At 31.5% G+C, this 25,715-nt stretch overlaps 2 protein-coding genes across 2 annotated transcripts; both read right to left on the minus strand.

The window, feature by feature from the left end:
* Positions 1-234: 234 nt before the first annotated feature.
* On the minus strand, positions 235-5,911 carry LOC111291390 (SH3 domain-containing protein). The gene is made up of 10 exons (XM_022883084.2): positions 5,588-5,911; positions 4,779-4,892; positions 4,601-4,670; positions 4,373-4,521; positions 3,366-3,467; positions 2,640-2,840; positions 1,913-1,975; positions 1,586-1,732; positions 688-762; positions 235-585 (listed from the first exon to the last, which is right to left on the minus strand). Exons 1-10 carry the CDS (start codon positions 5,645-5,647, stop codon positions 448-450), a joined length of 1,119 nt encoding a protein of 372 aa, XP_022738819.2. The 5' UTR covers positions 5,648-5,911; the 3' UTR covers positions 235-447.
* Positions 5,912-21,979: 16,068 nt separating this feature from the next.
* LOC111289306 (putative aspartic protease At2g35615) lies at positions 21,980-23,329 on the minus strand. The gene has a single exon (XM_022880243.2). It carries the CDS (start codon positions 23,327-23,329, stop codon positions 21,980-21,982), a length of 1,350 nt encoding a protein of 449 aa, XP_022735978.2.
* Positions 23,330-25,715: the final 2,386 nt, after the last annotated feature.

Consider the following 25,715-nt stretch of genomic DNA (forward strand, 5'->3'; position numbering starts at 1 on the left):
GTTTATTTAAAATTGACTAACGTCAAGTATCTGAATTAAATTACCAGCTTTATCAAAATTTAATTGACGTAGCGGGTAACAATACATGAAGTAGAGTAGGCTGCGCAGCTCTGAATTTCCACGTACGTGTCATGAAGAAGATATACTTTTTTTTTATATAAAAGAAATAGACTAATCCAGTCCTCAGAGGCTTCCTGAGCTGGAAACAAGCCTATGAGCATTCATTTTCAGTAGTTAGAGAAAAGAAAGTGATTCTTGAAAAACTGAATCGTAGCGTGGGTTTGATTATTTACCATACAATAGCACACACAAAAAAAAAAAAAAAATAGTACAGATTACCAGAATATTACAAAGGGCACTATATCTATGTTCAGAGGAGTTGGGGGCGGGCATTTACAATTTTATTATTACTACTAAATTTTTTTACCACTCTCCAACTCCAACTGGTTAGCCTATCGGGCTGCCGGCCGAGTTTGGTTCAATTATCTTGCTTGCTGGTGCTCTCTCTTGTCTTTCTACATAAGCAGAGGGAAACCATCCAGCCTTGCCCTTGCTTTCTCCTTCCGACCATCCAATAGGACCCACCTTGTGATATTTCACATTACAACAAAAAATGATTCTCACGAGCTAAAATCCAACCAACATTAACCATTTAACCTAGCAATAGCATTGCAGTCGAAATACTACCTGGCGAACCACAACATAATCACCAACTTCTAAGCTCAACTCCCCATCTGCTTCAGCATCAAATGGGTGTACAACCTGTTAAACAAACAATACCTCTATCATGTCCACAATTGTAAATTCGAAACGCTTAAATAGAGTCCAAGAGAGATATCTTCTTTTTCTAACAGACACAAGATAAAGGGCAAATAAAAGAGTCAAACAAGCCTGTAAGAGGGAAGTTATAGAAAGGTCAAAATCTGAAACATTGCTCTAGGTGGCAAACTAAAGTTCCAATCTAGGAATATGAGGAAGTTCAAGTATCCTAAAATGTACAGGTTTTCATAGCTCCTGATCAGCTGACCTTCTAACTGGATGTTTTACACCAGAGGAAAATTTCCATGTAATTCTACATTTGAGAGAGCATCATGGGACTAGGAATCACATTTCTCAGAAACCATAGCTAACTTCAGTCTTAAATTCACTTTTTTTCTTCATTACACACAGATCAATACTCTCTCCAGGCAGTTTCAGTAAAATTTATCACCTATCAATCTACATTTGTTTAAAAAGTTTCTTGAACTTTCTAGCAAAAGTAAGGTGGGGACTGCTTGATATGATTATTACCAGCCATAGAATATAAGAGTAAACTGATTTTTCTATATTTACCTTATTCAGAGAATATATTTTCAAATTTAATTTATTTACAGAGGCAATCAAATTTTACAGTGAACAAAGAGCAAATACGAAAAAGGCCTGTAGTACTAATTGAGATCATTGTCATATATATATATATACTCTTGAGTGAAAGATCAGCTAACATGCAAAAGCCAACTTCGAAGGGGTCTTCTTTGTTTCCTTTTATTTTTCAATTTCCCAGAAGTGAGAGGACTACATTTCCCAAAGAGTTCAAAAGCCTTACCTTTGCTATGAAATATACATCGCTTTGATTGTTTGCCTGAGCTTCAGATCTATTTGAACTACTTTTATCATGTGCAAGGGCAACATTCACCTCTCTCTGCAATGTCACTGAGTTCAATGACTTGTTCATCTGCTCCTCTAGAATCATCTATCCAACAGTAAACTTTGATCATAACCTTATAGATATATGAAAGAAATAAGACAAAAATAAAAGCAGTTTGGCACCCATAAAATCCCATGTACTTGATGGTGTGATGCCTATATAGATGCCTCTAGGCTATAGATGTCATGAGAACAATTACAGAGCCAAGGGTGAATAAGTACAAACCTCTTCATATAGCTTCTCTAAAATAGCAAGAATACATCGATGATAAGATTTTTCAGCATCAACCTGCAAAACGATTCTGGTGAGGTCCAAGGATCTGAGCATTACAAGTACGGGTAATGAGCATTGAAATCTGAACCTAATCAAGAATAAGTTGAGTACATCAGTTATCTCAAAAATAAGTCTTAAACATCAGATTGACACTACCAATGCTCCTGTCGCCAAGTTAAAGGTGCAGAATAGTTATTTTCTATATTTCCAGCACCCTGGGATAAGTATGTCCATTCATATAGTTAAGACTACTCTAGTTCTGGGAGTTAGATTTTTATCCTCTTAGTCCAAGTTGTTTATTACTTGCTTAAGAGTTAGTTTCCTATTAGGAATCTCAGCCAGTAGACTTAAAGTGAGTTTTTCACCTGGATCCACTATAGTCTCATCTTCCTCTGACTAGGACTCTTTTGGTTTGAACTACAAGTCAAAGAAAGCAGCTAAATAATTTGCTAAACTAGACTTAGGACTAGCAATGTACATTTAAATGGAATCATCAAAGAATGAGCATTATTTTTGCATAAATAAAGTAGCAAAACTTCATTCAGTTGAAGTTATCAATCTTATGTAGCCATAACCATAGTGCTATTGAGAACCAGAAAAGAAGTTTTGTTTTGTGAACCAAAGAAAAGCAGCTTATTACAAGCATTGCATAAAAATATTAAATTAAAATTTGCAATACCATTGCAAGAAGCCGCTGGAAAGTAATCTTTTGCTGCTGATCCTCGACCGACAACATGGCAGCAGTTGCTTCTCTTCCTAGTACCATCATTGAGGATTTAAGTTCAGTCAATCTTGCTTCTGCTTGTTTAAGCTTCGTGTAGCTTTCTGCAGATATATCGGATTCCCTCGTCTTTGATCTACGCCTCAATACATCTGTTGCCTGTTTGTGAAAAAAAAGGCTGAGAATAAATATACATATATAAACAGAACTAAGAATAAAATGGAAAACTATAAAGAGATATGATAAAATTTTGAAAGGTTATAAACTTAGAGTCAATAAATCATTTAACTCATTCCACATACCATGCGTTTAAAACATCATGCTTTATATGTTGCTTGTAATTAGTTTTCTCTCTTTTTTTTTTTGGGGGGGGGGGGGGGGTGATAAGGAGGAAGCATAAGCATAATTTTGGTTGTTAGCATGTTTAAAAAAAGCACTTGGAACATCCTGTCAGTGAGCACATAAAAGTTTTTTGATTTAACTAAATAAACTTTTCATGAATTTGCTGGGCCACACAATGACAAGAGTTCAGGAAATTACAGTTAGACTGCAGTCAGCAAAGTCCATGCCAAATTTCTGATATTTGACCTTTTCTAGTCAATGGTCTAATCAACCAGAACTCCCACAGGGTTAGATTTCAACAGTCGAAATTGGTCTACTCCAAGTTTTAAAAAATTGAAATACCTGAGCTTCAACCTCTTGGCGGAGTCTGTCATAACGGTGAGTCAAGTGCCGAGCATCCTCCAAAGGAGCTCCCATAATTAATGCCCGTAGTGGCTCAGAAACCTACATATTTGAAACCTGTAACACAATTAGAAACAAAAAAAAAAGGACAAACCTCAACGCTCAGAGATAACAGAAGTTATCTTAAATTTCCAACAATATTTCATGGCAACACTGATGTTCTTTCATTTGTATTTATCTCATGCCAGTGGGGAAAGAAAAAAGATCACATCGTATGTTAAGTCCATCAAACCACAGTCCTTATGATGGCCACTCATTGATTTGGATAGGGAATGTAAAATGATTTGCTTAGGTATACACACAATGTTGCAACAAAGATGACCACAGCACATAGGAACCAAACAGACATTACCATTATCAGAACTGACTAAGAGCCTAAGGAAGTGTATTTCAGGTGCAATTAACCTATAAATGAAGTCCCGAGTATCCATAAAGAGGAAAGACGATGTAACATGTATATTAGATGTTTCATGTGCATTCTCTTAGTTCCTAGAGCCTAGAAGCATATAATACACATAATTGATGTTTTTTATGTCACTTTAATTATCCTTCAAAAACTAGAACTCTAGAAGTAGCCAGTTACCTTTGGACTATTAACAAACAAGAAGACTTCCAAGGTTGATACATTCATAATGGAGCAATTCCTTAAAGGTTAATTGAAGAGATTTGAAAATACCATGATCATAATGTCTTTATAATTTTCTTTAAAAGAAATTACACTTGACCAACTATCCTTTAATATGTTTGGTCTTACCATATGTCCCAGAGAAAATTACTGGCACAAGCATAAATGTTCCAAGTTAGTTGTGAACATATCTTATCATTATTTCAGCATAATAATATTAATATTTAAGTAGATTTCAATAATCTTTCACAATTTTGTATAATTTTCTCTCCACAAGAAGCCCCTAAGAACAATTAGTATATTAATAAAGTTAAGAAATTACCTGTTCACCCAGGATCCCAAGCAAGGTCTCCCTTTCATCTTCCATTGATTTATGCGACTTACCAAAGTGAAAGGCAGCTCTTGCAAGAGAAGAACCGCTATTTTGATTTTCAGCTCCATATTTGCAACAATCATCAGCCAACTTCCTAGCTATTTTAGTCAAGGTGAAACACCATCAATCAGCTTTGTACAGGGATTGACGTGCAGTAAATGAGCCAATCGTACTTACCTATTTCTATCAGCTTTGTGCTTGTTGCAATAAAACCTTCTATGCCACGGACAATGCTCCGCTGCAAATGCTGCAAGAATAATATAGAAGTGTAAGCTGATATGCATTTATTCACAAGTTAGAAGTTAAACCACTTTAGTAGAACTATGACTGGTTGAGAAAGAACTGAAGAATGTACCTTAGCTGCCTTTGTAGAACTGTATAGATCTTGAAGCTTTTGATGACATTGAAGCTCAACTTCATCAACAGTAATGTCTTCATTACTAAAATGCCCGAGATGCCTAAGTACTGCCTACAAGATACAGAAAATTTGAACCATATATTGTGAAAAATACCTCCAAAATGGATGAAACCACTAACAGTCACGTAAAAAATTTACTTATATAATAACGTTATGTTCCATCAGTAATGGTAAACAGAGTAATAAAAGAACGTACATATTTTAATTTTTACATTTCTATCACACAATATTCTGTGAAAAAAAAAGAACCTTCCACACATCCCAGCTCGTTGAGCTCAACTTGGAATTGGTTTACAAATTCTACAAGTAGACAGTTGCCTACAAAATTCAGGATTAAACACAAAGAAACTCCAAGGTTCTCATGTTTGTTATATTTGGCTCAAAAAGGGGGAAAAAAGAAAAAGAAAGAAAATTGTGGACTCCCGAGTCGCTTGTACATGTATACTATGAATAGGGTAGTCAACTTGGCGGCTATAAATTGTTTGCTTTTCTGGGGCTTTAGACAGAAGAAAAAGGAAAAAGTTAACATTAGAAATCAACGATTTGTTATAGGTGTGGTCATAGATAGCAAAGGGTAAGACATGAAAATTGGTAAAGCAAAGTATTATATATGATTGTTTTTATCAGTCTAGAGCCTAAACTTGAACCATATCAGCATCTTCACAAATTTGATTAAACAAATAAGGAAGCAGAAGCATAGAGAAATAGATAGGATGAATGATGAAAGGAAAGGAAGAAAAACCTACTTGCTGTTGCTTGGCAACTTGCTCTCTGAGCTTCGTAGCCTGCTTCTTGATAGCTTCCATATCTAACAGATAATTGGTTCAGAGGAAGAAGCCCAACAGATAAGTGGTGCTGATATGATGATTCCAGTAAATCAATGCCGAAAATCGACGCCAAGAGAGCAGATCTTCGAAAAGAGTAAGAGAGTTTGTTCACTTACTTTTTTGTGTTTGGTTTAATGGACTGGCTGTTTTCGGCTAATAGAAAGAGAAATCAATGGGAAAAGAAGACAAGATAGATTATCAAACGGTCTGGGCCGCCAGAGAAGAGGAAACTGTCCGTGGAATGCCCAAGGGAGTGTTGATATTTCGGTATTAACGGAATTAATTGATACAATCAGATTTAATTTGATTAATGATGGGTGATCCAATTAATTTACGTCTTGAAAAGATTTTAGAAAATTTTCGTTAATTTACTTTAATAATTAGATTAATTAAATTAATTAAAATTTTAATTAAAAAATTAAAAATACATGAAATCGAATAGTTTTATTTTATAAATTTTTTTGTTATTTGAATATTTTAGTTAATAAATTATTTCAAATATCAAAAATAAAAAATAAAAAAATAATGTGATTTAAATATATTTATAATTTTATTAATTTAAAAATTAATTAAATTAAATTTAACAGATTAAAATTTTAAAATTTATTTAATTAATAAAAAAAGAATAATATAATAATAATTTTAACAAATAAAAGCCAAAGAATAGCATTTTTTTAATTTATTTTTTGAAGTGGCACTGTTAACTGTTGTCTGTTGTCTTGAATTGGAATTGACTTCTCGCTCCTGCTCCACTTTCACTGTGTACTTAGTAAATATTTGTTTGTGCGTAGTTGAGATGTTTGATTCCAGTTCAATCACTACAGCAAAATAATGTATTAGTGACAGTTTTGTAACCATTTTTAACTTATAAACGTTACTAATTTTCATGTTTTTATAAAATTTCAGATATTTATTATTCAGATATTATTAAATATTTAAATAGCAATAATGTTACTTATAAACGTCACTCAAAATTTGATATTACAGACGTTTCTTAACTAAAATTTTTTGAATATTTTTTATTAAAAATTTTAGTGAATAGTTAAAACATATTTTTGACAGATAGCATCTTCAATAATCACGTAATAAAAAATTGTATGAGATTAATGAATGTGTGTTATATAAGAAACACCTTTAATATTTGATCAAAAATTTTCTCAAGCTTATCGAATTTATTTTGTTCGAAGATACCTTCAATATTAAGCTTATCAAATTGTTTGGATTGTATGGATGTTTATCATAGGTTATAAGTTCGATCCCTCTAGCATTTTTTTAGGTTTTTGCACAGATTATTTGTAATTGATTATTCTAGGCGTTTTCTTGACAAAAATACCTTCACCAATTGCTTTAAAAAAATTTTCATAAAATATTGAAGTCGTTTTTCATGAAAAGATGCCCTTAATAATCCATAAGAAAGATATGGAGTTGATTCTTGAAGGCATTTTTGGCCGAACTCACATTCTATAATCCAATCAGTAAATTTTGTTTTTTGTGATTTTTAAAGGTGGTTTTATAAAAATTGCATTCAATAATTCATAGATAAAACTTGGATGGGATGTTTGAAGGCATTTTGGCTTAAAACGCCTTTAATATTTCCAACAATAAATTTTAATGGTCGGATATTGAAGACGGTTATATCTAAAAATGCCTTTATAAATATTTTGTTAAGGATTATTGAAGGCGTTACCGTATGAAAAAGCCTTTCATAATCAATTCGATTAATTTTTAGTTGGTATTATTGAAGGTATTTTTTACCCAAAATATTTTTAATATTTCACACAATAATTTCTTGGAGGAATTATTGAAGGCGATTTTGATAAAAAACGCCTTCAATATTTTCTGTTAGGAGTGATTGAAGGTTTTTTCTTGCTAAAAACGCCTTCATTAATCCCATAAACAAACATATTTGATACTGCATATGTGAAGTCAGTTATAGGTTTATGCTCAGAAAAACGTTTGCTATCAGTTGTATATTTATGTCCAGAAAACATTTGGTTTATATATCTGATACTATGAAGTACATTTTGAAATTTACATAATGAATATTGTTGTATTTCAATAAATTGACCATACATCCGAAATTAAAACTGATAACGTTACCATATTAATATAATTTTATGAAATAATCGTATTCAGTAATTTATTAAGTACATATAGTGTATTCATATTAAGTATAACAATAATATTAAACCAATACCCCAATATACAAATTTAAAGTTTCCATTCAACATGACATGTTAAAAACATTATAACAATTTGTTCTATATATATTTACATTCAACCAACAATGTCTAACCTGAAGGTTTATCAACATTGATAAATGATAATACATAATCACACCATTCTTTACGGACTTCATCTAGCTCCTTTTCTGTGAAGTTTTTTTTACCCTCCCACTAAGAAAAAATCAGAAGTAAATGTTAAGAAATGAGAACATAATGTACCATTTTATTTTTTTGAATATATAACGAGTTTATGAAATTTATACTAACCTTGAATGGTGTGATCATAAAATTATGTAACACTATCTCCCGCATAAAACGAAGGACATAATATCTATATTCAGTATTACAGGTTGATGAGGTACCTAAAAATTAAATTGAATGGGTTTAGAAAATATTTATCTACACAAACTCAATAGTAAAATAATATATTTTATATTTACCGGTAATAATACCCATTTTGGTTTCTTTATCTTTTTATCGAATGTAGATATTACCCTAAATTGAAAAGAAAAAAATTAGTGGGAACATAAATAAAATTACTTATGAAGAAACATAACATATATAATATAATAAAGTGTAATACCTCTTTATAAAAGTTTGAATATCGGGGTTAGGCATCACTATTAGATTAACTGAATTAAGAAGGTATGGCATTAAAGATTTGGTGTTAATCACAATAAGTACCTAATGACGACTGTAAAATAATAATAATGATATACTCAGAATACGCATCAGATCATATTTGGGTAAGGTTAGAGTAATTAAGGTTGGAATATAGCTTATTGTGCATTATACGGGAGCAAATGATAATCAGCCAGTCTTTTCATGCATAAGATCATATGATTAGCACGATACACGACTGTACAACTCTACTCACTAATAAAATTGGGGTCAATGAATCTAAATCTGTTCATTAACTGTCTCCCCTTCAGCTCTCTATATAGGAAGCTACATGATAACAATCAACACTGTTGGTTAGTATTATACCCTAATACTAACTTACTGCATATTGAATGTGCATATTTATATTTATAAGCTAACCTCATATAAGCAACGATTTCAGCAGCTGATAATTTATCCATTTCATAAAATTCTTTAACCTCATCCACACCAATGAAAGAAAATTATTGTTTATCAAATAATTCTTCCTCAGACTCAATGGATATGAAGTTTTCATTGGATAAATGCTCCAACGAATTTTTGTTAACTCATTCATAGAAGCCTGGGCAAAAGTCATACTGTGAGTCTGAACATCCTGCTACAATATTTAATGAAATATAAGTATTAAAACCAAATCAATCAATATAATAAACAAATTAATATTTAAATTATAAATAATATGATACTTTTTGGGTGGTAACGGATGATGGGATTGCTTCCTTACTTGTAACGGAAGCTTATCGTACGGGGATGATGCTATCAAGCCTGGCTACTGGCATAACCTGTTGCATTACTGCCAACATGGACTCCAAAGCAGTGAGTCTTTGCTGTCGATCATTGAGGTGTTGCTTCTAGTCATTAATTTGTTGCTGTTGTTGCTCAATTATTGCTTCATATTATGTATTTCTCATTCATGGGGTTTTTGGTTGTTTATCAAAAAACATTGATGGCAAGACAAATTTACCAACCCCACGAACCCGACCGAGCCTTTCTTTAGTGCCTAATACTAAAGACAAAAAATCTTCGCCATACTGGGTTACCAGTTCATCAGATTTGACTTTGGTAGCATAATCATCTTGAAAGACAATAACAAGTTGGGCTATTAGAACAAATCTATACAAGCTAGTATACACTCATGCATATAACCACAATGCCAATCATACATTATATAAAAAAAATAGTTATACATATAATCTTTTTTACCATTTTCTCGGTTGCTTTATCTGCGAAGGATCCATCTTTTTGTAGATATCTTTGTTTCCAGACATCCCATCTGAAAATTTTTGTGTTTGAGCTCACTGATTCTTATTAAATTACTGCAATAAAAGAATCAGAATATATGAAATGAATGTTCATAAATATTCATTAATGAGTATAAATAAGTGTGTGAATACATACAAGCTCATACTTCACATTTACATATCCTTTTCTTATTGTTCGATGGTGATATTATTGTTTGGCCCGAATGTCTCGAGTTGTTCTTTGATTTTCTACAAAATCAAGAAATTATGTTAATCACATATGAAGACTAAAGGCTATATTGCATAAAGACTAATAAACTTGGACTATTTTGGTAATGAGTTTGTGTACTGAAAAATCTTCTGAAAGTTGATATTGAACAAAATTTATCCAATCTTCAACATTTATGACATCTGCATATGTTGCAGGTGAAACAATCAATACATCACCTTCACCAGTCAACGATAAAATATATTGGGTTGTCAATCTGCTTTTAAAGTCTTTGAATACTTTTTCAGCAGATTACAACACAATCTTTTTACACTCAATTGGGGCGTCGAAACGTTCTTAAATAAGTTAACACAATTAATATCAACACATTGAATTTCAATTAAATGATCATTTAATAAATTTTACGAAATAGTTGAATAAAAATATCATAACCGACTGTTATATCTCATCCTTTAGATTATCAGAAACTCATCACCAATTGGTGTACGTAATTAAAATCCTTCGACGGATGATGGCTCCAATATAAGTAGTCATTTTGACAGCTCTTTTTGATATAGGCTACCCATTTTGATTGAAGTCAACATGGATTTTTATGTCAGTCACTTTGATTTGTTTATTTGGGCCCCTTTTGGCCTACACTTCTGTCTTATGCATGTTTATTAGAAGGAGAATAATGTTGTTCGAAGTCCATAATACCTGTAATATGGATCATAATTATACGAATTACACAATATGACCCTCTAAATTGATCACTGTACGTAATTTAATACAACCAATACCATACTACATACAAAAACATCATTTAGCACACCATTCAGCAATGTGCTCATATACACCCTTCAGCAAACCACTCATAAACACCATTTAACATACTATTCAGCCCTCCAATTTCATTAAAACCCACTTAGCAAAATAATATTCGATAATACGGTTTAGTAAACCATTCAGCATGAAATATGATTCAGAACCCCAATATCATACAATACTATTCAGCAATACAATATGAGTCAACAAGGTTAAACAAACCATAATATTTAATACGTACTATATAGAAACATCATACTTGCAATATGAATAGAATCTTGGATGACTATGTTGACGGTGATGTTAATAAAAATATATAAACGCATATGTCAATATTAAGGAATCGAAAAACCAAAAAATCTCTATTGAATATTGTAAATAATATAGTAAGCTAAAAAAAAAAAAGATTTTTCGGTTAAAAAAAAGGTTCGCAGCAGTGATTTGTTGAAGGTCGATGGCGACGAAAGTGATAAAAAAACCAATGGTCTGCTAGAAATGTGTTTAAGGGTTTAGTTTGTTTGATTGAATAACACAACTTTTAATCATTATATGTATCAGTCGTCAGCAAATTTCTATGTTCAAGGTATGGAAATGAATATAAAATTAATTATTAAAGGCATTTTTATGAAACAACGCCTTCAATAATCACCTAAAAATTTATTAAAAATTATTGAAGGTATTTTTTACAAAAAAAATACCTTTAATTATAAGCCTTTAAAATTGTCCAACCAGCTTATTAAAGGCATTTTTCATAAAAAAAATACCTTTTTTAATTCTTAAAAATTATAAAAGGCATTTTCAGTAGAAAACTGTCTTCAATAATTATGGATTTTCAAAGTTTATAATAAATTATTGAAGGTGTTGTTATCTGCATCCGCTTTCACTAATTATTTATAAACTATGATAGGAATTATTAAAGGTGTCTTTCTTGGATATACGCCTTCAATAACCATGTTAAAATTTGTGTGGTGGTATATAAAAGGCATTTTAAAGTAGAAGACGCCTTTAATGATTCTCAAAATTTTTAATGAAAAAATTTTATAGACGTCTGTTATTAACAAACATCTTCAGTAATGGATTACTAAGTTTAAAGGTATATTGAAGGCGTTTTTCAAATAAATGCCTTTTATAACCATCGTGGTATATTCAAAGCATTTCATAATAAAAGACGCCTTTAATAATCTGAAAATTATTTTTAAGAAAATTATTAAAGGCGTTGTTATCTGTAATTGCCTTCATTAATTATCTACAAACTGTGATAAAAATTATTAAATGCATCTTTCTTGGATATACGCCTTCAATAACTATGTTAAAATTTGTATGACGATATATAGAAGGCATTTTACAGTAAAAGACATATTTAATGATTCTCAAAATGTTTAGTGAAAAATTTTTGAAAGCGTCTGCTATTAACAAAACGCCTTCAGTAATGGATTACTAAGTTTAAAGGTATAGTGAAGGCGCTTTTTCAAATAAATGCATTTCATAACCATCATGGTATATTAAAGGCGTTTCATAATAAAAGATGCCTTTAATAATCCAAATTTTTTTAAAAAATAAAATTATTGAAGGCATTGTTATCTGTAATCACCTTCCTTGATTGTCTAGATACTGTAATAAAAATTATTAAAGGCATCTTTCTTGGATACACGATTCAATAATCGTGTTAAAATTTATGTGGCGGTATATAAGGTATTTTACAGTAGAAGACGCCTTTAATAATTTTTAAAATTTTTATTGAAAAAATTTTGAAGGCGTCTGTTATTAACAAACGCCTTCAATAATGGATTACTAAGTTTAAAGGTATATTGAAGGTATTTTTTTGAATAAACACCTTTTATAATGTAGACACCATTTTATTTATTTTTATTATATTATTTTTTTCTCTTTTTCTTTTTTTTTTCTTTTTTTTTTTTCAGACAGCAACTTTGAAAATCACCTACAGCTACATTGCCAGTAGTTTTGACAGCACCGACAGTCGTTCTGATAGTTAGTGGCCACCCTAATACTAGGCCAACAAAATCTCAAATTTTTTGAGATTTTGGTTTTCTTTTTACTCTATAAATAGAGCAATGAAACCAATGATAAATGGGGGAAAAAAGCCTAGAAACCCTGTAAAAAAAAAGAGAGGAGACTTTGCAAAAAAAAGTTTCCAGAATAAAAATTTTTTTTGCCAAAAAAAACCTTTGCAAAAAAAACTTGCTGAAAAACAAAAAAATAAAAAATATTAATGGTTACATCGTGTACTCTGGATATTTAAACGATCCTAAAAAAAAAAAAAGATAGGTGATAAAAACAAATTTTAGGTTTTTTAGGGAATCATTTTTTAGTACAAATGATCAAGCTTGAGATGATAAATGACCATTTTTCTTCATCTTTTCATAAACAAAAACCAATTCCCAATAAATGAAAAAATCAAGAAAATTATTTTTCAAATATCGAAAATAAGACTATTTTTTTTATCAAAATCAAAGGATAACACGTAGTTAAGTGGTACCATTTTTAAACAGGTGCTGTGGGGTGCTAATCATTTCCCACACGTAACTGACTCTCGAACCCAGACTGATTTGCAGACCATAAAATTAGTTTTTTTAATAAATTTTAATTAATTTTAAAATTTTATTAAAATGATAAATTTTAATAGTTAGCCAATCGCACCTAGCCAAAAAAAAATTGATGGCGACTCTTAACCATCGTGGCATATTGAAGGCGTTTCATAATAAAAGACGCCTTTAACAATCTAAATTTTTTTTTTAAAGAAAATTATTAAAGGTGTTGTTATCTGCAACCGCCTTCACTAATTATCTACAAATTGTAATAGAAATTATTAAAGGTTTCTTTCTTGGATATACCCATTCAATAACCATGTTAAAATTTGTGTGGTGATATGTTCAAGGCGCTTATAATATATTCTAAAAATATTTAGAAGGGAATTATTGTTGGCATTTTTTGTTAGTAAATGCATTCCATAATCCTATCCAATAAAAATCTTTCTAAACTTAACGCATCCAATCACCAACTTCAAGCTTCATCTTCATTATTATACTATTTCTCTTTTCAGACTAAATACAATTTACATTCTCTTTTCTTTTGTTTTTAGTATTCGAGCATTGTCTTTTAGAACCTTATTTTGACTATTCATTACTTATTGGCTTTAGCTTTTACTTTATTCGACTATTCCTTTAGCTTTTGCAATTCATGATTTTTTTTTTGGTGTAAAAAATTTTCCTTAAAATCCACCTTATTTCACCTTATGTCAATCCCAACTACAAATACTCTTGGGTACTGTCTACATTAGTAGCAGAGTTTTAACAATCATAATATCTGGTTGCTGATAAATTACTTTACAACAAGAAGTTCTCATTTTGTGTAAGTACTGATCTTGTTATTATCTTTTGTTTAAAACATAGTAAACTTAAGTATTGTACATGTTCATTTTCATATAAATTATTTATATACATTTGGTCTAATAATGTAGCAACTAATAAATGGATAAGAGTTGGATGCAAAAGTCAAGATTAAGTTAAGAGTACAGAGATAGAGTGGAAAATTTTTTTAATTTTGTATTTGAGAATACAAGTGAAGATAATATGATATTATGCCCATGTGTGAAGTGTGCTAATATCGAGTGGCAAATACGTCAAGTTATTTTTGAACATTTAATTTGTATTGAATTTTTATCAGGATATGTTAATTGATATATTTTCATGGAGAGTTTGTACCATCAATGTCTTCTACTAGAGTTTTTTCAACATCAAAGGCTCTCCATCACCAACATGATCCTTTTATAGCAGATGACATTAAAGGTATGTTATGAGATGCTTTTAACATTCATATCCAAAATTTTCATAATCTTTCTCCCTAAAATGAAGGATTTAATCATTTCAATATTGAAATGCATGAATTTGGTGAACCTAGGATAGGTGTACGTGACCAACAACCTAGAAGAGAAGCATCAAAGTTTTATAGGTTGCTTGAGAAGATGAATGAAAAACTTTTTGAGAGATTAAAGCATTCAAGGTTGTCTTTCTGTGTTCATCTTTTTCACTTAAAATGCTTATGTGGATGGACAAAATTTTTTTTGACTTTATTATTACAATTTATGAAAGAAACGTTTTCTTTTGTAAAAATCTCTAAATCTTGTAAGGAATCAAAGAAGATGATCAAGGATTTAGGTCTCATATATGAGAAAATTTATAATTGTCCTAATGATTGCATGTTATGTTGGGAGGATAGAAAAAATAAAAAATCTTATCATTTGTGTGGTATTTCTCATTGGCTCGACAAAAATCTCGATGAAAGGTTGAATGATGATGGTGATAAGGTATGTGTCAAAAAGAAGCCTGTTAAGGTTTTACGCTATTTTTCATTAATACCAAGACTTCAATGACTCTACATGTCTTTCAAAATTATGGATTCAATGAGGTGGCATCATAAGAAGTGAACGAATGATGGATCATTGAGGTATCCTGCAGATTTTTTTGCATGAAGGTCATTTTATTCTAAGTTTTCAGACTTTGTATCTGATCTTCGAAATATTATGCTTGGACTAGCATCTGATGGATTCAACCCATTCAAAATGATGAGTACTTCTTATAGTACTTGACCAGTTGTATTAATTCCTTATAATTTATCACTATGGATTGCTATGAAGTAATAGTCATTTATGTTGTCTATGATAATTTTTGGGTAAAAGGGTCTGAGTAATGATATAGACATCTACTTACAACCTCTTATTAAAGAGTTAAAGTAATTATGAGAAGAAGTTGAGACCTATGATGCATCAAAAAAAGAGAACTTCAATATACGTGCTATTTTATTATGGACTATCAATGATTTTTTTGCTTATACGAATTTATTTGAGTGGAGTATAAAAGATCGTTATGCTTGTCTATGTTATGCTGTACAGACATGTTCGACGTAGTTACGTAATGGTAAAAAGTTTTGTTATATGGGACATCGTCGATGGTTAGATGATAATCATCAATTTAGATTCTAAAAATATCTCTTTGATGAAATTGAAAAGTTGATGAGATTATTTTATTAGTGGGTCTAATATCTTGTCAAAGTTAAAAGATATCAATTTTATTTATGAAAAAATAACTCCATTAAGAAAAAGAGTGAGGGACATCTTTGAAGGTGTCTGGCCTCGTATTACACAAGTTGGTGATAGTCATACAGAAGTTAGTGATCTTGATGTTCAAAGTGATGAAGAGGACGATGAAGCAGATGACCCTAATGAGTATGAGTTATGGAAAAAAGTATATTTTTTAAGTTACCTTATTGAAAATATAATTTATTACACCATAACCTTGATTTGATGCACATAGAGAAGAATGCTTATGAAAATTTATCGAGATAATTTTTAATGTGAATAGAAGATCTAAGGATGACTTAAAGAGTCAGTTTAATCTAGTTGATATGGGGATTCACCAAGACCTTTATCCGACATTGCTTCTTAATGACAAATATCGATTGCCTGCTGCTTGTTTTGGGATTTCTAAAGCTGAAAAAATATGTTTTGTAAGGTTTTGAAAAATGTCAAAGTTTCAGATGGCTATGCTTCAAATATATTAAGATGTGTGAATATGAATGAGTGAAAATTTTCTTCATTGAAGTCACATGATTATCACATTTTGATGTAAGACTTACTTTCAATTGCTTTACGTTCATCAATGTTAAAGTAAGCGACTTCTTTGGTAATTGAATTGAGTAACATATTTAAATCTCTATGTCAGAAATGTATGAATGTGGAAGAGCTTGATAAAGTTCAAGATCGAGCTGCGATTACTTTATGCCATTTAGAGAAAATCTTTCCTCCAAACTTCTTCATTATTATGATGCATTTGGTTATCCATTTTCCATATAAAGAAAAAGTCGGTGGGCCAATTTATTATCGATGGATGAATCTTATTGAAAGGTATTATTTGTTAATAGATTGATTACGTTTTTATTGGTTATCAAGTCAATCTACTTAAAATAACATTTGACTAATGTTTTATGCTATAGGTTTTTTGGGAGGTTAAAGTCTTATTGTCGTAACAAACGCTATTCGAAAGGTTCTATTGCTGAAGGATATTTAGCAGAAGAGTGTATGATATTTTATTCTCATTATTTGAAAGATGTTGAAATGAGATTTAATAGATCATCGAGAAATGTTGGTATGCAGCATACAAACTCGGCCTACAATTAGTTTTTCAAAGTTTTGGACAACTCGTAGGCAAAGCTAAATTTGTGGAGTTAGATGATAAATATTGAGCACAAGCACATCGATATGTTCTTTTTCATCATGACTCAATTGAATTGTTTCACACGTAAGTTGTTTAGTAAGAAAATTATTCATTACATTAGGCATAATTTATTGTGTTTTTTTTATTGTTAATACTTTATCATGATACTTTATAGTGAGTATAGAAATAATTTGAGAGATCCTACACATTATTGACGATTAAACTCTTAAGAGCTTGATAAGTTATTCACTAAAAACTTTCATGAATGGTTAGGAGCAACTATAAGTAATGCCATACTTCTCATTATTTTTTATCTACATAGAATGCTTATGGTAAAAATAACATTAATAACATATATATATTTATTTCACTTTTATAGGTTTGGAGTGAAACGTTTACTAGTAAAGAGGTGAAGTGTCTTTCACACGGTCTAAATCGAATTGTGAAAAGATACAAATGTTTCATCATTAATGGATTTAGATTTCACACTAAATCCTGTGAGAGATTTAGAAGTACACAAGATTCAAGAGTTGTTGTGACTTCATCAACTACTAGCTATGCTAATGCTTGGGACACAAACCCTTTAGAGGAAAATGTTGACTATTATGACATTATTAATGACATTATTGAGTTGGATTATCATGGCAAGTGAAAAGTTATTTTATTTTGGTGTGATTGGGCTGATGTGAATAGTGTGAGAGGTATTAAGAAAGATCAGTACAGATTTACACTTGTGAAATTTTCTCGATTAATTCACACTGGACAACAACTCATCGATGAACCTTATATATTTTCATCTCAAGTTAAAATAGTATTTTACTCTGAAGATTCGAAAGAATTGGGTTAGTTTGTTGTTCTTTGAAATACACCTAGAGACTTATTTGATTTGAGGTTAGATACCAAAGATGATGGTGAACATAAAACTAAATGTTATCTTTTTGTTGAACAAAACTTGGATGAGAATATCTCCAGTACCTACGCTCAGTGGGTACGTAAAAATATTACTGAAGACATTTACGAACCATGAAATGGGACATCTATAATTTGAAATTCAAGTGTTTAAGATATAATGTAGTAAATAATAGTATGTAAATAATGTCACATTCACTATTGTATAATTATTGTCTTCTAAATCATACATTATATTTTGATTTAATTAAATCGATATGTTCTTTACTTATGTTCTGAACTAATATTTTTTCTATATTCGCTTTTATGATGTAGGTAAGCTACAATGCGAAGAAGTAGGTTGAAAGGAAAACATATCAGAGATATTAGTTCAGAACCGTTTGTGGCACCTGTGGATATTGGCTATGGACTAAATCTTTTGGAGGCAAATGAATATACTGTTGAATCTAACTCTGTCACTTCTAACCTTTCAACTGATATTGGATCTGGTAATACGGGAGGTCCAGGTTTAGGTAGTACCCCATCGATTGATTATGCTTTAAATTTGAATGCAGGTATGATATACTTCAATTTTAAAATTTGAGTATAATGATAAAAGTATTACGATTTTATAAATATATTTGATATTTGTTGCAGTTGATAACACTGGTCAACGGAAGACTAGAGGCCGGACAACTTTGAAGGAATTATTTGCACTACCTCAAAACGAGCGTATTGTAGTGTCTGCAAACTCCGATAGACAACCAATTGGTGAAGAGGCTCAACTATTGGTTGGATTTCTAGGCATACTAGCCCGTAATGCAATAAAATTGCCTATTCATTATGAAACATGGCACAATGTTCTAAAAAAAGTTAAGGCCGATGCATTAAACTTTATTAAGGTATTAGTATAATTAATTAGATATATTCAAATTTTTTATTTTACAGTTTGTTTACTTATTCAAACTTTTTTATTGTATTATTACAGTTAAGATTTGTACTTGAAATACCAACTTTATTTGTGCTTAAGTCATTGGGAAAGAAGTGGAAAGATTACAAGCATAGTTTGAAGAATAAATATTTCTATCGAAATACTACTGTAAAGGTGATGATGCAAAATCTACCCGGTAATGTGATTAGGTGATAATATGAATAACTTGTTAGATTTTGGTTCTCAAGAAAATGAGAGGTACTAGTTTATAACTTTGTATAATAAAATGAAATGATGAAAGTGTTTGATGGTTTCAGTTGGTAATATTTGTATTTCTATCATATACGTAATTATTTTTTATGACAGAAAAGAGAACAGATTGGGATTGATAGCAGAAAGCAACAAAAATATAGCCACACAAGTGGATCAAAAAGTTTTGCAAGAAAATAAAAAGAAATCGTAAGTTTATGATAATTAACTTATTTCAATGAATGAATTTTTTCTATCGTTAAAAGGTAAATATGCAAATTAACATTTTTATTGTTCTGTTTGAATAGATTTGATAGTTTCAATACATGATATTACACTTATCGAAAGTTTTGAACTTAGTTGACACAGATTATATGTATGAAAAGTTATTGTTTATGTATATTTATGCCTTTAATACAGATTTGTTGCTATTGTTGTATTTGAACAGTTTCAATAGCTTCAATACTTGATATTAAGCTTGTCCGATTGATTGAACTTTGATTTTTATGGTTGATATAGGAGAAAAAGTTGTCAGTTGTGTTCGTTTTGAAATATTTTTGCATATAAAAGATAAATATACAAATTAAAATTTTGGATGCCTTCCAACATATTGAATTGCTTCAATCCTTCATATTAAACCAGGAGAAAATAATTGAATTTGGTTTTCATGATCGATATGTGTGAAAGCCTAAAATACTTTTATTGTTTGCGTATGTTTAAGACTATTGTGTTGTTACGGGATCAAAATATAAATACATGAGATTAAAATTATTCAAAATTTTAATACTTGATTGATAGGATTGATATGCATAAATAAGTTATGGTTGATATGTATCTTATCAAATAACATATGTTTTTGTATAGGAGAATGAGGAGGGCAGTACAATTAGACATGTGAAACTTTTTCGCGTAACACACACAAAAAAAGATGGATCTTACATGAATGTCGAAACACAAAAAATTATGATAATTTGTATCATCTATTTTAACAAAAAGTAAATATTTATTGTTTTTAACATATAATCAATTAATCATTAAATTTGATAGTTTGTATATGACAAATTCATAAGAAAAAGTGAAAGAAAAAATGGTTGCTGAGATTGAAGTAGCATTTGAAGGTTCTCTCAACATGTAAAAAATGAAAAATCGAATATTCATAGAAGTTGCTGGAAAAGAAAGGCATAAACGGGTCCGAGGCCTTGGATTGGGTCTAACGCCATCTGCCTACTATGTACATAACTCTCCGCAATTTACACTCTCAGCAAGTCAGTTTTCGTGAGACATTTTAATATTGATAGGGGAGTTACAAACTATGCAAGAACATTTTCAGCAAATGAAAGCAGAAAAAGAACATGAGCGTGCCAAAATTGAAGAAGAACGTGCTAGAATGGAGCTAGAGGGTGCAAACTTTCAGTAGTTGCATGATCGATTCGATTATCTTATGAATTTTGTGTAACAATAATTTTCAAGAAATGATCTTGGTGCTTCACCAACTCAGGTATTATATTTAGTAAATATTAAAATTTTTAAATAAAAAAAAATATATAATAAAGTGTTAAAAATTGTATGGTATTATTCAGTAGGTTCATGAGCACGCTAGTACCAAGGTGAAAATTTTTCTTCATCAATTGACAGTCAGCAAAATGTATGTAGTTATCTCTTTCATACATTTTAATTTTTTATTTTGTTAATGTATTAAAAATATTTGAATGTTATTATACTAATTATTAAACTTTGTATTAATTAGATGTATATTTAAACGTGAATGAAGTTAATATTAATTTTAGTTTCTGAATTTAAGCTCTTTACTGAAAATAAAATTTATTATAAGAAATTAAGAAAAAATATATTTTTACATAATAGCGGCATTTGCGTTGGGCAATGCTGCTAAATGAATAATTTAGTGGAGTTGTAGCATAAAAGGCCACTATAAGTAGTGGCGCTCTTACCAGCAAACGCCGCTAGTTAGGTGACATTTTTTATAGAAACGTTACCAAAACAACGACATTTTCCTCATAAAAATATTACTGAATTAGCGGCGACTAAAAGATACAAAACACCACTAATATTGAGGTATTTTCATATTCAAACGCCTCTAAAATAACAAGGTTTTTAGTTACAAACGTCACCAAAGCAACGGTATTTTTTGTCATAAAATCACCACTAATTTAGCAGCGTCACAAAGATATAAACGCCGCTAAAATAGTGACATTTTATATCTATAAACGCCGTTAATATTAAGGCGTTTTTTGAAAAATGTCACTATTTACTTTGACGCGTGTATAGGTAGCATTCTGTGTGATATTTTTCGCAAACGCTACAAACCTTATAGTAACATTAATAAACACCACTAAACAGTAAAAAAAATGTCACTAAAAATCAAAACCCCTGTAGTGAATTCAATTGGTGTGTGTTCATCTACTTAAAATGCAAGTGGTAACTACTAACTACTAACAACTAAAGCAGAATAGTTAAAAGTAAAAAAAGCGAAAGGTAAATATTTTGTTGTTTTAACCACCAATTAAGCACCAACTCTATTCTTATTGTCAAAAAAAAAAAGAACTTCACTTCAGCTCCTTTCTAAATACTATTTGCTAAGAATACCAATCTTCTTTTTTCTTTTTTCTTTTTCCTGAATTAATTTGTTTTAGCTTCAAATTATATGTCCAAACTCTCTTTTAAAATCACCCGAGCGTATATGAGAAAAACATCATTGGGTAATTAATTTATAACTGCCCAAATAAACAAGTGGATATTCCAATTATACATGTAAACCAAACAACCATGTATTGCGCTTATAATATACCATCTTTTTGAGATTACCAACACACTTTATGCATATAGCAATCGACTCCTAAGGGTTGCTACAATCGGTTGGCGTGAAGGAGACAGTCCTCTCTTCAAGGTCGTAGCGGACCAAGAAATCCATCTGAGACAGATTCCCAAAAATGGCTATATCATTGGATGGTATGATGGTTAAGCACACCATGTCTTCCTGTACTTGGGCGAATGTGTTCCATGGCTGCAACTTCACGTCCGCACCACTAAAATGAACTGTGATTATGGGAAGATCGATGTCCTTACCTGTTTCTACTTCAAAACAAGGGCTGAGAAGACCCTTGGGGTCACTCACTCGTTTGGCCCCAATTGCGTCCTCCACGGCGGATTCAAGACCGTTAAAGAACTCTGACTCCAGGAAGGTCAATGTTGTCCCGGAGTCGATGATGATGTTGCCTTTCTCCGTTGGTGATAAAGATGATCCGCCGTAGGCCAACCTTTCGTCTCCAACACTGACAGCCTCTAATGTTAGGTAGTAATATGTCGAGGGATCTTTGTCAACTAAATGGGTTGAAACAGCATTAGCATTTATATTAGATTCCGTTGCGGTACCGAATATTATCGTGCTTGAAGCATTTGATTCCGCTGCAGTGGGAGCCAGGCAGTAGGAAAACTTCCCACGTATAGATTTACCCAATTGTTTGACTAGAGAAAGGGGACCTCCACCAAGTCCAACAATCCCAGAACCTACATCATCGAATGTGCCGCCATTGTTGTGTCCACAGCCGAACACCAGGTTTGGAAAGGAAACTGGATTGCGAGTAGACACACCAATGGTGAACTTTTCAAGGGCAACGTTTCCTTTGGTGAAGGAGCGGTCTCCATAGGAGTAGTTGTATTTACAAGCGTTCTGCTCTTGGTCGCATACTCTGTCAGAGCTATCCAATGCATTGCAGGGATTAGACTCACATGGAACGTTCTTGTATGTGGAGGATTTCCTGGGATCAAAGAGAGGAGGCTTTTGCTCGTAACATTCTTCACAAGGCTCACACTGAACCCAGGTGAGATCACTGCCAGTATCGGCTATTCCAAGCACCGAAAATGGTGGGGTTCCGATGAAAATTTCCATGAAATATTCTCCACCGCTTGGTACTATATCCGACTGGACTGCCTTTGGAGTCGTTGGCCTGAAACGATTGATGCGAGAGATAGAGCGGTTGTAAGCACTGTACAAGCGATCAAACCGGGTTTCAAGAGGGTTGTACAGCGGGGAGACTGGGGAGTCACGGTGTATCAGGTTCACACTAAAGCCGGAAGGGATTGCTTCGGCAACTGAAAACGCCAACAACTGAGTAAAGCATATGCACATTGACATGAGTAAAACAACAGCAGACAAGACTGAACAGTCTCCGAAAGTTGAGGCCATGATTTTAAGTTTTTGAGAGATTGATCAGAGATGAAATACAAGCAAAGCTTGCAGAAATATTTATAGCTAGATGAGGATCGGAGGAAGATTAAAAGTTAGCAGTAATGAGCTGAAACGAAAATAGGGAATTTCAAAGTAGAGAAATTCAATCATTAATGATTAGTGACTTTGGTGTATTAATCAATCATCAATTAATTTTATACGTTATCTATATATGCTATTATATCTGCGGGGAAGCCGTTAGTTTAAGGTAATTATAAATCTTTTCTAATTTGATTGATGCATAATACGGATATCTCATCCAACAAATCATTTTTATAATTAAGAATACAAAAAATTTACATTTATTGATGAGCTATAATTTCTTTTTGGGCCAAAGATGAACTTTAATTTACTCTTGTATGGAGTAAAATCATACGCCAGAAAAAGGAGGCATAGAGTAAATATAATAAGACTCCCTTTTTTTGGGAAATATAAAACTCTTCTAAATTTATTTTCTTTCTCATGATGACAAATTTCTCTATATGTAATAATTACTTTATTGATACTAGTTTCTATATAATATTAAATAAATAGCATTTGGTAATTTGAAAATAGATGCTCTTTGGGGGTTAAATTAATCTACCTTCTTAATTTGCATTTAATTAAACATCATGCATGCCATGCATGGACCGTACAGATTCTGGTAACCGCCGGCCCCTATCTACATATCTTCATTCTTAATTTCATCTAAGCCATTCTAATTATTTACCCAGCTAAATTGCATGAGGAGCCGAAAAGGGGATATATATGCATACATATATATATATATATATATATATATATATAGGAAAGCCATGTTGTTCCATCGCAAGCAGGCAACCTTTTTTAACTACAAAAGACTGCTGAAATTTTCCATTATTGAATGCAAAAAGTAAAATAATTAATTGTCACACATACTTCCCACCCAGAAGCCACTTTCGTCGAGCTAACTCGGTCTACTATTAATTCAAACCACTCTATATATGTATGCTCTAGTGATAAGCTACTTAAACTTTTCAAGCAATCTATGTATTTTCTCTAGGGAACACTTAGACAACAAAGATCTAATATCTACCATCCTATCCTGTCCCATCTTCTTTGAGTGAATTATACATCTAGCATCTATATTCATCTCAATGTAACAAAAACCCAGCATAATTCCTTGCTTGGTCTCTGCCTCGGGCGATTGCCAGAGCACATGCCTGATAGAAACTTATGCTAAATGCAGCCAGAAATATTCACTCTTGCAGGTGGCAACCGAAAGTCAAGCTACTCAGTCAGGGACTGGGTGTACTACCAATTAGGCTAGGATTCCAACGTTTAGGTAACCTTGATTATTTCATCAATTGAAAATCAATCCACAAAAGTACATATACAAGGTTAATTTCTGCATCAAATCTTAGATATGATATGCAAAATGCCATTTACCTTATATAGTTTACGTTAAATATCAGATTACTCATCTTGCACATCCAAACCATGTTAATTTCAAGGCCACAATGTCATTTCCTTTCCCTCCCAAAAGAAACTAATTAATTAATTAGTATGCTAAGCTCAAAATAAGGTTGTTGTCTATATATGGTTAAAAGCATTTATAAATCTAAAACATGATTTCCAAAAGGGAGGGTAAGAAACCTATCAGAAGAAAGAGAGAGAGAGAGAGGAAGGGTTGACAATAAACACGATATGACACAAATTAATTAGTTTTCACCATGAATTTGGATTTAGATCTTGACAGCCATCACCTTCTCACCAAACTATAACTTATTGAAAGAACGAAGTCCTACATCATGCTTAAAATCAGTTGCAGATCATGAGATTACCAGGGTTCCTACACATAATCCAAACAATATACATAGCTGAAAGTTTGACTACTAAGAAGTCCCAATTCCCAAGCAGCATGAAAGGATAAAAGGAAAGAAAATTGGTGGATTTTTAATGCATATCTGCTACAAATCTAACTTAAGATTGATCGAGTCTTATGTAATTGATAGAATAGGCTTACTCTATGATATAAAATTAAAATAAAAAAATGGCCCATCCTCAATTTACTAGGCTATAAAAATCGTATGTGTTTTAGGTGAAAGCCATAAACATGCAGCTAATCCATCTAGAAGTTTTCAGATTGAAGAACAAGAAAGGCATGCCTAGACCATTTCACATGGAAATCCTGACTCTTCACGGAATGCCCATCATAGCATTTTTCCTGTTTGTGATAATAAAATACCAAAGTGAACCAAACACAGGCTTTCAACAAGTTCTTGGCCAAAAAAAAAAAACAAAGAAACATGCAACTATAATGATAAATTGCCACCAAAAGGTGAGAATTTTGCAACAAAACCTGCTTTGATGTGTGTGAGTTGGC

The sequence above is a fragment of the Durio zibethinus genome, chromosome 11 (genome assembly GCF_047325235.1).
Source record: "Durio zibethinus cultivar Kanyao isolate XHJ-2024 chromosome 11, ASM4732523v1, whole genome shotgun sequence".
NCBI lineage: Eukaryota > Viridiplantae > Streptophyta > Magnoliopsida > Malvales > Malvaceae > Durio > Durio zibethinus.

What these genes read in the sequence shown, in the direction of transcription:
- LOC111291390 (XM_022883084.2), bottom strand. Translation starts at nt 5,647, where the DNA reads ATGGAAGCTATCAAGAAGCAGGCTACGAAGCTCAGAGAGCAAGTTGCC. An exon ending in TTGGGATCCTGGGTGAACAG is followed by an intron (nt 3,468 to 4,372) that starts GTAATTTCTTAA and finishes TCAAATATGTAG; the next exon opens with GTTTCTGAGCCACTACGGGC. An exon ending in ATTATGTTGTGGTTCGCCAG is followed by an intron (nt 586 to 687) that starts GTAGTATTTCGA and finishes AAATATCACAAG; the next exon opens with GTGGGTCCTATTGGATGGTC.
- LOC111289306 (XM_022880243.2), bottom strand. Translation starts at nt 23,329, where the DNA reads ATGGCCTCAACTTTCGGAGACTGTTCAGTCTTGTCTGCTGTTGTTTTA.